Source organism: Orbicella franksi, chromosome 10, assembly GCF_964199315.1.
Source record: "Orbicella franksi chromosome 10, jaOrbFran1.1, whole genome shotgun sequence".
NCBI classification, from domain to species: domain Eukaryota; kingdom Metazoa; phylum Cnidaria; class Anthozoa; order Scleractinia; family Merulinidae; genus Orbicella; species Orbicella franksi.
The window spans coordinates 20,765,548-20,780,004 of NC_138154.1; the positions used below are offsets into that span (position 1 = coordinate 20,765,548).

At 39.2% G+C, this 14,457-nt stretch overlaps 1 protein-coding gene across 1 annotated transcript; it reads right to left on the reverse strand.

Moving 5' to 3' along the window:
• Window positions 1–8,259: 8,259 nt before the first annotated feature.
• Window positions 8,260–13,472, reverse strand: LOC145500576 (uncharacterized). Its single transcript, XM_081480094.1, has 2 exons — window positions 11,281–13,472; window positions 8,260–8,854 (listed from the first exon to the last, which is right to left on the reverse strand). The coding sequence occupies exons 1-2, from the start codon at window positions 12,010–12,012 to the stop codon at window positions 8,603–8,605; spliced, it is 984 nt and encodes a 327-aa protein (XP_081336220.1). The 5' UTR covers window positions 12,013–13,472; the 3' UTR covers window positions 8,260–8,602.
• Window positions 13,473–14,457: the final 985 nt, after the last annotated feature.

Here is a 14,457-nt window from a genome sequence, read left to right on the forward strand (position 1 = left end):
TCTCTCGGCGCTATTCAACCGTTAGCACAGGTACTCAGTCTCAACAATCCCCTTGTGCAGTGAATCGACTGAAAATGATCAAAAGTTACTTTGCAGGAGACAATTTCAATTGGTATAACAGTTTCAAAATATACTTAAACAATCAAAGGTTGCAACGAAACAAAAGGGACACAATGAAAGTTTAATATCATGGGTTGTTTAACCATGCTCAATTTGATCACGAGGAAAATATAGACACATGGATCTCAATTTGAAGTATAAAACTTACAACTATAACTGCTTTGTATATGACGAAAGTAATTTGAAGAAAGTACTCTGTTAAATAGCGTCTACCTCGGTTTAACAGACTCGGAGATGCTTTTTAGGTTATAACACATGAGACCCAATAATTAACTAACTGTACCAATAGAACTACAGCTGTGCACTGAGACTGTAAAATATTCTGCTGAATTCAGGAGTCCACAACTGAATTAAACTGAGGTACGTGAGTGGGTATACATGATATTCCAAGACAACATCTGTGTGTAGTTAAATTAACATATGAGAAATCAAAGGACCTGTGCCAATTTACCGAAATAAACGTGATTATTATAGATAAAAGCATGATTATTGGTTGGAGGTTTCCAGTTAAATGTAGCAACTTCAAGCGTCAATTCTGATGGGACCAACGGTCTGAAAACTGCTCGAAGGTTCGAGAAGATGGAGCTCAATTCTATGACATTTTGCCTTCACCTCGTGGGCCCCACGAACAGTAAAACAAATGCACCCAACTAAATAATACACAGTAGTCGTTTAAAGGACATCCGCGATCGGTCTGTGAATCTTTAGTTTCTCTTTGAGACAACCACCATTGAGACACGACCAGTATGAGAACACAGAATTGACTTCAAAATAACCCAATGAACAATGACCGGTTTGAGGCTGAAATTTATGAGCTCTGGCGAAAACATAACGCCTTAATGAAACACTTGCTCTGTGACAAATGTAGAATGATTTATACTGATGAAAAACTATGTTCCTGTTCATTCACTTAGACTAATCGTATCTTCACATAATCACTCAACAGTAGTACTTGATTTGGTGCGGTGTAATACACTGATATGTACACGATAATCCAAATTCATACAGAACTGCAAGACGATGATAAAAAAACCTCACACACACTCTAAGATCTTCATATGCCTAGTCTGTTAATACAACAACTTCTACTCATGGGGACGCTTCAGAATGGGGAGTTTGCTCCCGAGTTAAGCTAACTTGGAGGTTTTCTTGACCAACTAACGAGTTCAATACATGCTCTCCGTGATTCGAATCTTTTGTTCAGGTCAGGGAATTGTCCACGACCTTAAACAAATTTTACTGAATAGCCCATTTTCCTTGATGACAAAGCTCTTACCTGCAGTTTAACCAAGTTCTCCTGGCCAGCCTAAGACAACTAAAAGATCGCGTCAAACAATTTCCAAAATTACTGATCGAAGGTTCATAATAATGCATCGTCGACAAAGAGATAACAACTTGCAAAAAGCTTTAGGGTCTTAATTAATTTCTTAGCCAATCATATTCTAGTCCTCTCGGACCATGATGCTTCAAAGCCCATGCGCATGCGCCGTTCTATAAATAGCGAAGTGTCGCGTGCAGGTAATCATGAAAAACGTGCGTTCCATAAATTCAAGTGTTAAAGGTCGCGCTATTTATGTTGCATCTCTCACGTGCCGTTTTGTACATATTGGAATCCTCGAACCTCCAAAAGAAACGAAAATTGGTTTTAAAAATCGTATAGGTCGAGAAAATTGGGGTTAAAATTTCATTGTTCGACTAAGGGGAGAGAAAACCCTTTTGGTTCGAGTGAGCGGGTGGTTAAAAATATCGAAGGTTCGAGAAAGTCGGGAATCCTCTGTACCTTTAGGCCGCACATGAAAAAAACAATTTTCAAAAACTTTAGTGTATCACAAGCTGAGACTGTAGAAGTTCAAGTTAAAACTTAATAATTTGAGAGCTGTTGTTACTACATTGATCTAAAAAGATTGAGCACGTTCTTGAACAATAACATCGGATAGAGCAATCAAGCGAAATGTAAAAACAGAATCAAAATAAACAAAGCAATCAATCAAGGAAAGCTTTCAGAGAATAATAGAATCTATGGCTTTTGCATGGAAGAACCTTCTAAGCATAGTCATGAAATAGGTTCAAGAGTTAAACAACATTTTTTACAATGGTACGTTAAAGACAAAAAGATAAAAATGTCTGAAAAAGTATTAATATAAAGTATTTTTTGACTGCAGTTACTATCGGGGAGATGGGGGGGGGGGGGTACCTCCTATACCCAAAGAGGGCTGGAAGTATATCAAGGTATAGGGAGTGAACAACTTAAATTATAGGAATGGATCGAAAAGAACGTTAATTTAGGTATCTAAAAAGCATTTAAAATGTATCATGTATACGATGAGATGCGAGGCCTCTTCCTGGCTTGAAATTAAGGGTTTCGAAATTTTTTCGGAAAGAAATTTTCTGGTTGACCTTTTTTGGACACAGAGAGTTCCACATGACTTTTTAAAAACTTTCTTAACTAAACCACTCTTCTATACCTGTTCCCATAATCAATCAATGAAAACCGTGCTGGGGTTTCTCTCAAATGATCGAACACAAAGGCACACGTAGTCTGCACTTGTCACGAAAGCAAACTGGGAGTCACTCATGTCACGTAATCTCATATACCAGTTCTTGTTTGGTGTAGCTTTGTCTCATTTTGTTTTTTCATCGAGTTATATGCAATTTTCCTGTCGCGTTCTCCTGAAACGTTCAGGGATTATACAGTCGTTAGATTTTTCGGCAATAAGCTTGTGCTGTACGTTACGTTACATTACATTACGTTACGTTACGTTACGTTACGTTACAGGATTGGCTCTTCACAGCGATCAAACATTATGGTACCAGTGCCACTTCCGGTTTTCGGTGTCTCGCCGTGTCTAAGAGTTTGAGCGAAAATGTGCAAGAATTGTGTCAGAAAATGTTATTAAACGAGCACTAGTAAAATCAATTACGAGCCGTTAAACTAGGTAGACAACGATTATGAAATTCTCTTTTTTTCAGTGACCGTCTTAACTTTTGCCTTGAAACTAGAGGTATATCGGAAATTTAAGATGTCAAGGAGCAGTTTTGGCTGGAACCGTAGTTGATAGAGGGAAGTGGTTATGAAGTCCGGCAAACATCAAAGGAGCAAGCAAAGATGCCAAGATTTATGTTGGAAGGTCCACGACCGTGCACAATCTTTCGTTTTGCATTTACACTGTGCATGAGTTACGTAATCAAAACATTTCTATTGTTAGTTCCATTGTGTTTTGTGCAAGGTCAAGGCCTAAAAAGAGAATAAAAACATACAACAAAGAACTTTGGCGAGTTTCATAACCATTCCCCTCTATTAACTATGCTGGAAGGACAACGGGAACTGCGCTCGTAATCTACTTGATCGCTATGCATATTAGCACAAGCGTTTTTCCCGCGCTTGGTTTGGCTGCAGGTTTCTGCTACGAACGTTAATTGGCTTATAGCGTTATGTGCATTTCTTGAAATCAATTGACCAGAAATTAGTGATTTGCTTTTATTTTTTGATCCTTATTGATCGCTGCCTGCCTGACTGTTTTTTTAAGCTTCAACCATCTTATTTCAACGTGCAACCTTTTTGACGCTCTCGACTGGAGGTATTTTACCGCCATTTGTTCCCGGACCGATTAAATCGTCGTCTGAGGTCATGTTCATGCGAGCTGGTTATGCTGTCGATAGGAATTGCTGTGAGTTGTAGTCAAGCAGTTTTAGAGAGGGAAAGAAAACTATTGAACTTGAGTTCGTGAAAGAGTTTTTGATAAAGCGTTTGGAATTGAAATAAATCTGGCGTTTAGTTGGACCGGAGGCGCACTCTCATTAGGTATTCCTAGTTCAAGTGGCAACGGTACATCGGAAACAAATATCATAATATACGTTTAAAAAACAAGCTCGATGGAAAGAGTGGCTTTGTTGTATTGCTGTTGTCGTCAGAAACATAGTTAATAGACCATTCTAGCCTGGGTGGTTTGTTTCCCCATGACAGACAGCGTGATATTCGTTAGAGAATAGACCAATTTCGATATATTAAAATTCAGTCTAAAACAATAGATCTCAACACGAGGTTCTGGGGGATAACTTTTATTCCCCAAAGCCTCGCGTTGAGGTCTATTGTTTTAGGCTGAATTTTGATGTATATCGAAGTTGGGCTAAAAACATTCATTCTAAGAACATTCATTCATACACAGGCGACTATTTGAAACATTACTGTGAAAGCAAGACTTCTCAAGAGTATCATCAAATGGCCTGAGCCGCCCAAGCTAAAAAGGTCCGGCTCTTGAGGTAAATCGTTATCAAACTCGGCAAAGTTCTTTGTTGTCTGTTTTTATTGTCTTGTTTTGGCCTTGACCGTGCACAAAACACAATAGTTGTTTACAAATGACTGAGGAACTAACCAATAGGAACGTTTTGGTTCCATAACCATGCATAGTGTACGACGCAACGAAAAGATGACGGCAGGGTTATAAATCTTGGCATCGTTATTTGCTTCTTTGGTGTTTGCTGGGCTTCTCTTCCATTCCTCTCTATTAACTATGGGGGAACATATGCCCATTCGAAGGAAAACTAAACTAACTGAGTGGACCTCGACCCCTCATTTTGGTATAGAGCAAGAAAAGTCCAAAATCTTCTTATTTTGCGCTTATTCACCATGTATGAATTACGTAACTGAAATGTTTTATTGGTTAGTTCCTCAGATAAAACTAAACAACTATTGTGTTTTGTGTAAGGTCAATGCCAAAAAAGCGAACAAAAAGATAAAACAAAGAACTTTATCGGATTTCATAATCATTCCCCTCTATTAAGTCCTGTTAACCATGATTTGATGCAAAGAATTAAGTAAACAAAACAAACTATAATGACACTGGTAAAACATCACGCCACTCATGACACGATATGACCACGTGCCTTGACTTTCAGGCTTTTGATGCATCAGCTACTTTGGGGCTTGGCAAGTTTCCCAGTGTTTTTCTAGTGGGATTTTGCTCTTGCATCCAGTGCCACGTGATTTAGTTATAACCAATGAGAAAGTGAGTCGAAACTCCAGGCAAAGCAGTCACTGTTTTAAAGTTTACACTTTTTCTATAGCATTGTCACCAGAGAGTTTTTAACGGAAGAACATAGCAGGTGCTCGTGGATCATAGTTACAAATCCATTGGGCGAGGTAGGTCTCGTTTATTCTAGGTAATTGTGCATATCAGTATCGTGCACGCGAGTACGAATTGTCACACGCCGGTTTAACGGCGTGACGGGTGACGGCGTAACGGTGTAAATAGACAGTGACTCCATGCAAAGCTTTGTTTGAGTATATACCGCATACACTTACAGTGAGCTACACTTGTTGAGAGCTAATCACTGTCGAATCAGCGCTACTCATGCGAACCCGGGAATTTTATTTAGGCTAACCGGAGTGCTAAAAAACAGAAACAAAACATGAAATCTGCTCACGTTGATTTCCGTTACGCACTTACCCCATGACTTGTTAGATTGTTATACGTTTTACTAACAAAAATCACTTTCCTGGTAAGTTGAAGTGTTTGTTTGTTTTTTGCCCCTTCCCCCTCTAGGGAAAGTTTGGCCCTTTACTTGCTGATGAGGGTCTACAGCCGGGAGAAAAGGTATTTGCCTGGAGGGAACTCCCCTTTGAAAAGGTTGTGGATGCTCGTTGTCTCTCTTAGGAGTATAAATCAAGGATTCTGGTCTCACTTAGCTCGTTCATGAAGAAGCGCCACTATTTTTGGCTGTCAAAGTATCTGTTAGGATGTACTCGAAGAAATGATGATAAAAACGCTCTTATTTCCCTTTTTAGGCTAGATGTTCGCCGGTCTCTCGGGTCTACCGGTCTATCAGCGCGGGCTCTTTCTCTGAACAGCGGCTGCTATGCGAGCCTATTCCGTTTTAAGTTGTTTATTATAGGGTCAAATAAAGCTAAACCCACGCTCAGAGTGGTCTCCGTATGGGTTTAATCCAAATTTTCCTACGAGCATCCCGACCTTTTCATGTGGGGAGTTCCCCAGGGGGTATTTGGACGCCATTAGTACGAAGATGTACACCTCGCGGACATTGCATGTGCCTGCCCTGGTAAAGTTCTTATTGGAGAACTCCTGGTTAACGTTCGGGTCTCACAAAAGTCTCTAGAGAGGTGCTAGTATTTCTTGGGAAGAGATTTTACTTGTGTATAAATATTTAGATTGACTGGATTTAACGAGGATTGTTCAGAGTGCAGAGTAAAAACTTCCAAGCACCCTGTTATTTAGTGTGATTGGAGGCTTTTATTTTGAAAACTGAACTCCCGAAGTGGACTCTCCATCTGTACTCCTGGTCTTGTCCAGACCTTGACCTCACCAACTGAGTGAATATTTATTGGACATTTGACCAAGATTAAAAAAAAAAAGATTCCTTTTTTTTTTTATCTACGTACATGCCTGTTGTATCAATGAGCCTGAGCTTTTACAGTCACAAATACTTTTTTTGACATTTTTGACAAGTAAAAAACTAAAACCCGGTATTCGGCAGGTTCAGGTTGTGCGTTTTTTTATTCTTTGTTCTTTCTGTCTCAGAATAGTTATAGTTATATATTGTTATACGACTATATTGTTATAGTTATCACTGATTATTAACAGGACTTGGTGCAACGCAGTTTTGGTCGTTATATTATATTGCTTCGTGGTCGTCGGTTAGTCATTCGCCTTGGGACAACACGGTGATGTGTGCGGACGCGAACGTAACCAATCAGAGCTAAGGACCAGTTGCTTTTAGGACACAACATTAGGACCAGTTGCTTTTAGGAATATCTTATATCTTAATTCTGGATTTGTCTTAGCGAATATAGTTATTGTAAGTAGTAACGTTATTGTAAATAGTCGTGCGTTTTTGTCATGAGCCCCTGGCTAGGGAGATTGGGCAACCACTCCCTACGTTTACGACTTTACCTTACCTTACCTTACCCTACCTTACCTTACCTTACCTTACCTTACCTTACCTTACGGGCAAGCTGACTTAAAGATTCGAATACCACCTATGTTTCACTAATAATGATATTAATTTCTTTCTGGAAATTATTTAATATGATGAAAACAAGATTTAGAGATATGTCATCAAAAATATAACAAAAAACTAATAGTAATTAGTACCAGAACCACGAGCAATTCGCCTACCTGGTCACAAGGCGTTTTAGCTTATGTCTGATTAACGCAACATGGGTGGATCCAGCATCTCATGAATGGGATGTTTCATTACAAGAAGTAACCAACAGAGGGATTGTGCCCTCCATAACAATTAACATTAGGTGTATAGAAATTTTCAGCAAAGAGAGTGCCAGGTTAATATCAGGACGCCCCTGGATTCACCCCTGGACATGATGTATAAATTGAACCTGCAGGTAATAAGTGAAATTTAGGTGATAAGATTTATTATAAGAGTATCATAATCAGACATGGTTTTGTTGATATTTAAGAGTTCTATGATAAAAACTCTTCAACTGACTTTTCAGCTTCTCCATCAAAACATTTTGAGTTTAACAGTTCTTCTAAACAAGCTTTATCGGTGCGAGACGTGAACAAACCAAGAATTTGTCGATGAACATTATCGATTTGCGGCACACCGTACATCTTCGGCTCATATTGACCATCAAATGGTGTCCCCCCCGAGTGAGACAAAAATCACACAAGCTCCACTCTTTCAATTTTCCATAGTAACAGAGTTCCGTGTTCTGGCTTTCCTTCAGACTTCCTTCTTTCTTCTAGATTTTTATACATTGCATGGTCTTTAAACCAATGGAAAAAGTACATTTATAATTGTTTTGCCGCAGTTTCAAGGTCCTCAATCAGTTGAGCAATATTCCTCTGAATGCCAGTTGTTATTGAGTGCGGAGTGTCTGAAATTTTGCGTATGGTGACGTGTAAGGTCAACAGTCATCGGAAACATGGAGCCGACTTTCACGCCCTATCAAAGACCTTTGCTACAGAAATTGCTACAAAAAGCCAATCGGAATGGGGCAGAATTAGTGGTATGAAATAAAATAAAGAGGTGGCTTATGACTTAAAAGCAAATTTTTATTGAGTTTTTCATAACATTTACATCATACGTACAGATGTATAAGAATAAAAATTTGGATAAATCTCTTCTTTGTTTAGAAACATAAATTATATATATACTCTTTTTACTTAGCCTTTGGCTATTTATTTATTTATGACGTTTTATTTAGCGCAAATATTCCCTTAAACATTGCAACTTTGACCTCTAATATTTAACAAATAAAGAAGCCTTAGCCGTGTATTGCACTGTGATAAAACACGACGGGCATTTGAGAACACGAGGGAAATGTAGAAAACACGAGCCGCGAGCGAGTGTTTGCTACATATAATCTGATGAAACATGGGGTTTTGACCAATCAGAGCGCGCGCAGAGTCCTATCTATATTATAAATCTTAATAAAAAATAGCTGTACAGTGTATGCGTGTAAGTTGCGTAACAAAATTTGATAATAATTTATTAGGTGTCTGTTTTAATTCATCGTCCACTGATTATCAGGCCTAGCCTCATCTAGATCCATAGGTTGTCTGAGTTCTTGTTTTATCGCTGTGCTTCCGCTCTGGTTCTTGAAATGACTCCTTTTTTCGTCAGAATTGCGTCGCTTTTGCTTCAACTGGTTTCTTTGATAATCACTCGAAATTGTCCACATCGACTTGTACGGTCGCTTGGGGTCTGGGACGCGGATGAATCGCTTTCTGAGGGATAAAGTATGGCGGACAGCGTTCTGTTGAGAGATGATAAATACGCTTTATTTAACAACTCAGAAGAAGATCTAGAGTGGAACCCTCTGATCTAACCACCAACAGGCTAATGATATCTACCAATAGGATGGCCAAGTTAAACAAGGGGAAAAACGACTGAGCTTTTTTAAGAAAAGAGATGACGGTATAAATAAACTAGAGGTTATCTTTCTCAAAATATCTTCAAGCGGGGTTTCTGCTGTACATAGATATCAACTGCCCAACCGGCTTACTTTGTCCCGTAAAGGCTTGCTCCGTAGTTTGTCGTTTTCAGTTCACGCAGAGGTTGTAACATAAACAGCTTTCTTGAGTCATTTTCGTCTACTGAATTAACGCTTCTTCCGCAACTCGAGGATACACGGTAATAAGATTTCAAACCTTCCTTTAAACAAATCTGTCTTTGACAAGGCTGAAACGCCAAAGTGTTCTGTTTTCGCAGCTAAAATTGCTCTTGTGTCTTGACAGATTTATTTCACCAAACTCTAGATATTTAAATCGCTTTTAATGCTCGATTATGCCCGCAATTAGATCAAAATAATTTCAATAATCCCTCTTTTCTGTTCCAGCACTTCTAAGACTCTACATGTAAACTGCATCGCTCTCTCGGAACAAAAAAAGTGAAACAGCCTCATAATAAAAACATGAGTACAGAAAACCACGTCAGATTTTACGGTGGGAAGTTGTATTTTTACGTAAAAAGCGTTTTACGCTTTGGACTGATTTTGGAAAAGTGAAAACTAATAATATTGCCTTGGTGAGCTATTGCCTCCGGTGTGTGTCGCTCGACGAAGGTTTGAGACCCCAAAGGTCCGCGTTGTTTTGTCGTGAGCGACACAATTACCACAAACCTTCTGCACAGCGATTGCATCAACTGACCATGGCCGAAGCTTCCTTGGCGTTGTTTACCAATAATAGAAGGGCTATTTCGTTCGGTAAATCGGGCGTTACAGTATCTCGATCAGATTAGAAAGAAAAGAAGCCAACCAAGATTGAGAAAGTTGCGTATTCAACTAGAGAGAAATAACACTTTTGTTTCCTTGCACGGTTAAAGTTTACAGTATCGAATCGTTGTTACAAGGAACTCATCAGGTAATGAAACTAAGAATACTGAGTGCTAATATTGCAGAAATTTCACCATGCTACTTTGAATTCGTTCTGTTTCATTTGTCGTTTCCTTGACTTAAAGGAACGCAAGATGGGTGTGCCAGGAATTCAGTGAAAATATTGTCTGGCTTTTCAAATAGATATCAGTTCCCTTTCCAAAAGGAAAAAAAGCTCTCCTACTAGACTGGAACCAACACAGGAAGACTTAAAGTTAGACAAAAATACCCAGGGCGGAAGGCAATCTTCCGGACAGGACATTTTCAGAATTTGAGGCATAATACAAAGTTCACGCTAGTCCTGAAATTTGTTACAACAATTTTCTCGACACATCTGGTTTGAGATAATATATACATAAACGCTACGTACTGGAAGAGCAATTAATAATAAGCCCAACATGTAAAGCCTTACGGTGGCGCTTGGTAGATTTAACGCCCATGATTTCTATCGCCCTTAAATTCGCAAAGTGCCCCCGAGCGAACCACGCCAGATTAATTCAAAACAAAACTACTTTTCGTCGGTAAATAATGAGCTTAATAAGCTGAACCTAACCGTGAACAAGCATCTTCTATTTATGCTGATTTATTTAGATGAGCGTAATAAACGGAAAGCTTTTACAGTCAAAATGGACGATCAATAAAATTGGGTGTAGATTCAATAGTCCCTAAATATAATCAAGCCATGCCTCTGGGAATCTGGCGTTTTCATCTTGCCTGTAGATTTTACTCAGTCCGCATTCCTATGCGGTTTCTTAGCATTTCTATCTGTGTTTTTCTATCGCTTTATCCTTTCCTTTTAGGTTTCATTCCAGTTCTTATTCAAACAGCATGTTACCTCAAATAGCGTGACCGACACGTAGGTCCCTCGACAAACTGGGTTTTGAAATCCTTCGCGTTCTAACATTCCGGCTTTTAAATTCCGCCACTTCAACAATAACAAGCTAAAATATTCACCCAGATATGTAAAAATACTCGAAACAAAAGCTTTCGATGTCAGTTTGGAGGGAAATTGTTAGGTGGAGATTCCAGAGTACGTTATTGGTGGTCGATGTGATTCATTTCATTGTTCCTCTATACGATCGCACGTTTTCATGATAACATCTAATTTTAAAAAAATCTGGTAACTTCTTTGAATTGCAGTGGCCTGAATTCTTATGATTGGCTACCAAAGCAATCCAAAATTTGCTAATGAGAGACAAGGGCTGAGTTGTAAAACGACCAGGATCATCAAAAGATGGCTGACTGCAGCGCTAGCACGGTCAGTATTACTTTTCCTTAGTGTTCTAAATCTAATGTTTCCCTTGGCTTACCTTCCATCCTTGCACAGATAAATAAGTTCCCTTGTCGTTGAAGTATGGCACGTTCTTGACAATCCAGCTGTAAATCTCCGATAGAGTCATCATGTTGTTGCCCGTGGAAGTAATGGCCATTGTAATCAGGTCGGAGTACGATGCTCTTCCCCATGGATTCGAATGCTGTGACCTTGATTTTGGAACAGGTGTGTGTCCTCCAGCTGGGCTCTGTACCTCTGGGAACTGGTTCAACATGTCATCTCGGCTACTGTTGGATCCCGAAGAGGCAAACGAACGAGGTGATCCTAAGCTCTCAATCTCGTCTTCTTCGCTGTGATCATCCTCTTTAGCAGGCGTCTCCACCTCTTCTCTGGCCACGGCCTTTTGCGCTGGATTAACTGACTCTGTAACGCCGGTAACGCTTGGCCTTGACGGTGAACTGCGTGGGGTTAATAATAAATTGTTACAAACTTCACGAGACCTTCTGTAGCTTTCGTGGGAGGGAAATATTGGAGGTCTCCATGGGATCCAACGTGATCCAACTGAAACGGGCATCGTAACTCCGTCTGCCCCACAATCACACTCCCGCCTAGCAAACATCTCGTTTTGTAACCTGTCTATGCCGCCGTCGGCCAAAATAGCGCGGGGATGTCGATTTTCTAAGGATGAGTTTGGAAAATGGATCTCTGTTCGTGGTGAGATTCCGTTCCTAAGGGATTTGTTCACTGATTCTGGTACCTGAATGAACATATTTTGAGTCGCCTTGATTGTAGACCGGTCGAGTAGACGTTACGGATATGTAATCGTACTGAACGCTCCGAAGACTGATGTAGTTTTATTTTCATTGACGATTATAAAGCCGGAAACACTTATGCCGTCAAACGAGTTCTTCCGACGTTACCCGACGGCACAATGACGTCAGTAGCCTGATGATCACTGAACTGAAAGAATGCAAATTCATGCCTGAATAAACATCAGACCCGAAAAAATTCGTTTGTTTTGGAGATTTGTTTATGTTTTGATCCAAAAATTACAAGCATTATCTAAACGCCGAGAATTCTTAGAGATATCACTGCATAGTTGTATTCTAGAACGGCGGCAATTTACGGTTCGAGGCATGTGACTCCACTTAGTAACGACAGCTCTAGTAAACATTTACATACTTGCGTGAACCCCTTTTCGGTTGATCATGTTATGGTGATTTGGCATTCACCAAACCACCGGCCCAAATTGTTTTAGACAATTTTCGGATAAAGAAGCTTTAGGAGTTAATGATTCGTATTTCAGTCCCAGGTTAATAATTTACCAGTCATTCCATATCGCACGGCCAGTTTGTAACTAATATCACTCGTTCTTTGTGTGACGAAACATCCGCCCGCGCACTGACGCGTCAATAAACACTCTCTCCTTTTGTCCGAAAGAAAAGAATCACAATTAACATGTCAAGATTGAGAGCAGCAAGGCTCTCGTGATTAATGGACACTTGATGACATCTGAGGTTCGTTTGTAGGTGATTTTTCATGTCTGACAAAAAATAAAGATGAATAAAACTATTAATGAAGAATTAAAATGACATCGAGCGACCTCCATTGCGTGGTTAACAGATTAACGCGGTTGTTTGTGTTTTATTGTGGTATTGTTCAAAGTTGTCAAGGTGGTCAAACATACAGAACAATTATAACCGCAGCCAGTTCTGACAACGTGCACTGACTATGATACGAAACTCGAGATACGTAGGTTATCGAACTGAATATCAGTAGACTTGACCCAAAGAGTGATATCATATTTCCTTGAGCTATGAAGTTCAATAACAGCTATTAAAGTTCAAGTTTTGATTGCAAGCACACTATGTTTACTGAAGCAATTAATGTTACATTGTCAGTGCATAAAACGTGTGATCACAGCTAACCAAAGTCCGTGCATAAATCTTAAATGTCATTTAAAGCAGCGAGCTATGTTAACCTGCACAGAGGTCTTCAAAAAAGCTATTCGCGTAGTAGGGTAAAGACAACAACAAGGAAGTTTTTCTACTCTTTAGCCCTGTTTTGCATATAAGATCATAAATCAAGCTAATGTGCATCATTTTCAATTGCTGCTTTGGTGAAATGTCAGGAAAAACGTAAAATTAGACGTACTTTGCAACAGGAAATACAAAACTCTATTTGTTCGCCGGTTTAATACGTGAGGTTTGTACAAGGATAATCGACCACTCCGGCCACGTCTATTTCAAATCAGCATTTTATTGAAAAAAATTAAGTTTAAATGACGACTCCTAAGGGGAGTCGTCATTTTGCTATTTTTGTCATGACACAGATTAAAAAAAAAAAAAAGAATGGAAATCTTGCAATTCATTGAGAACAGAAATCATTGGGGTCGGGAGCTGTACTAAATGCAAAGAAACAGCATAATTTGTTTATTATTATGACTGAATTACGGTGATGTAGTCCTAATGAGGTGGAGGATCAGATACAAGAACTTGGAAGCAGCAACTGTCGCGTGAAAAATTGACAATTCCAAAACGTAACGCCATTGTAGGTTACCAAAGGAGCCACGAAATAGAAAAAAATTAAAGTAATTTCTTATTTTAGAACTTGTTAAGAGCCACTAACTGACGAGAAGTCGTCGTATATTGATTGCTGTCCAAACTATTTCGATGAAAAAATGTGAATATTATGCTCTCTTTGATATCTGTTTCATGCTTTGCTCAAGTCACGTCTTAGCTACAATATTTTTGCGCAAAGTTCAATGATTCCTTCGAGTGTGCAAACAATAGCGAAGGAAATTTGTCAGTTTTGCGTGATAACCATTGGCCTTGACAGACAAGATCTCTTCCGCTTCTTTCATGCCGTTCCCCGTAATTTGAAGTTTCCGTAATATCATTCCGTTATTGCGAAATTTTAACACATTAGCTATGATGTAAGATATGCTTCCGGCAGTGCAGTTTCAAGAGGGTCATGAGAACCGTATTATAAAATATTTCTAGTAGTATTTCTTCAAGAGCTATTTTCAGGTGAACTACAACAATCCATAGTAACAATTGCTTTAAAAAGTGCCTTGTTTTGTTTTTAAGAAGGGTTCTATTCACGAAGGAATAAACTGATAACTCTTGTCATCGGTTCACTTGTTTTCTTTATGTCTGGCATTGAATTGTTATATTATTGATGTCTTGTCCCTTTTCCTCGTCACGTCCATTTC

Bases quoted from the DNA above. Each gene is read 5' to 3' on its own strand.
- LOC145500576 (XM_081480094.1), bottom strand. From the start codon at position 12,012: ATGTTCATTCAGGTACCAGAATCAGTGAACAAATCCCTTAGGAACGGA. The intron at 8,855-11,280 runs GTAAGCCAAGGG...ATCTCTCAACAG, and splicing joins TATCTGTGCAAGGATGGAAG to AACGCTGTCCGCCATACTTT.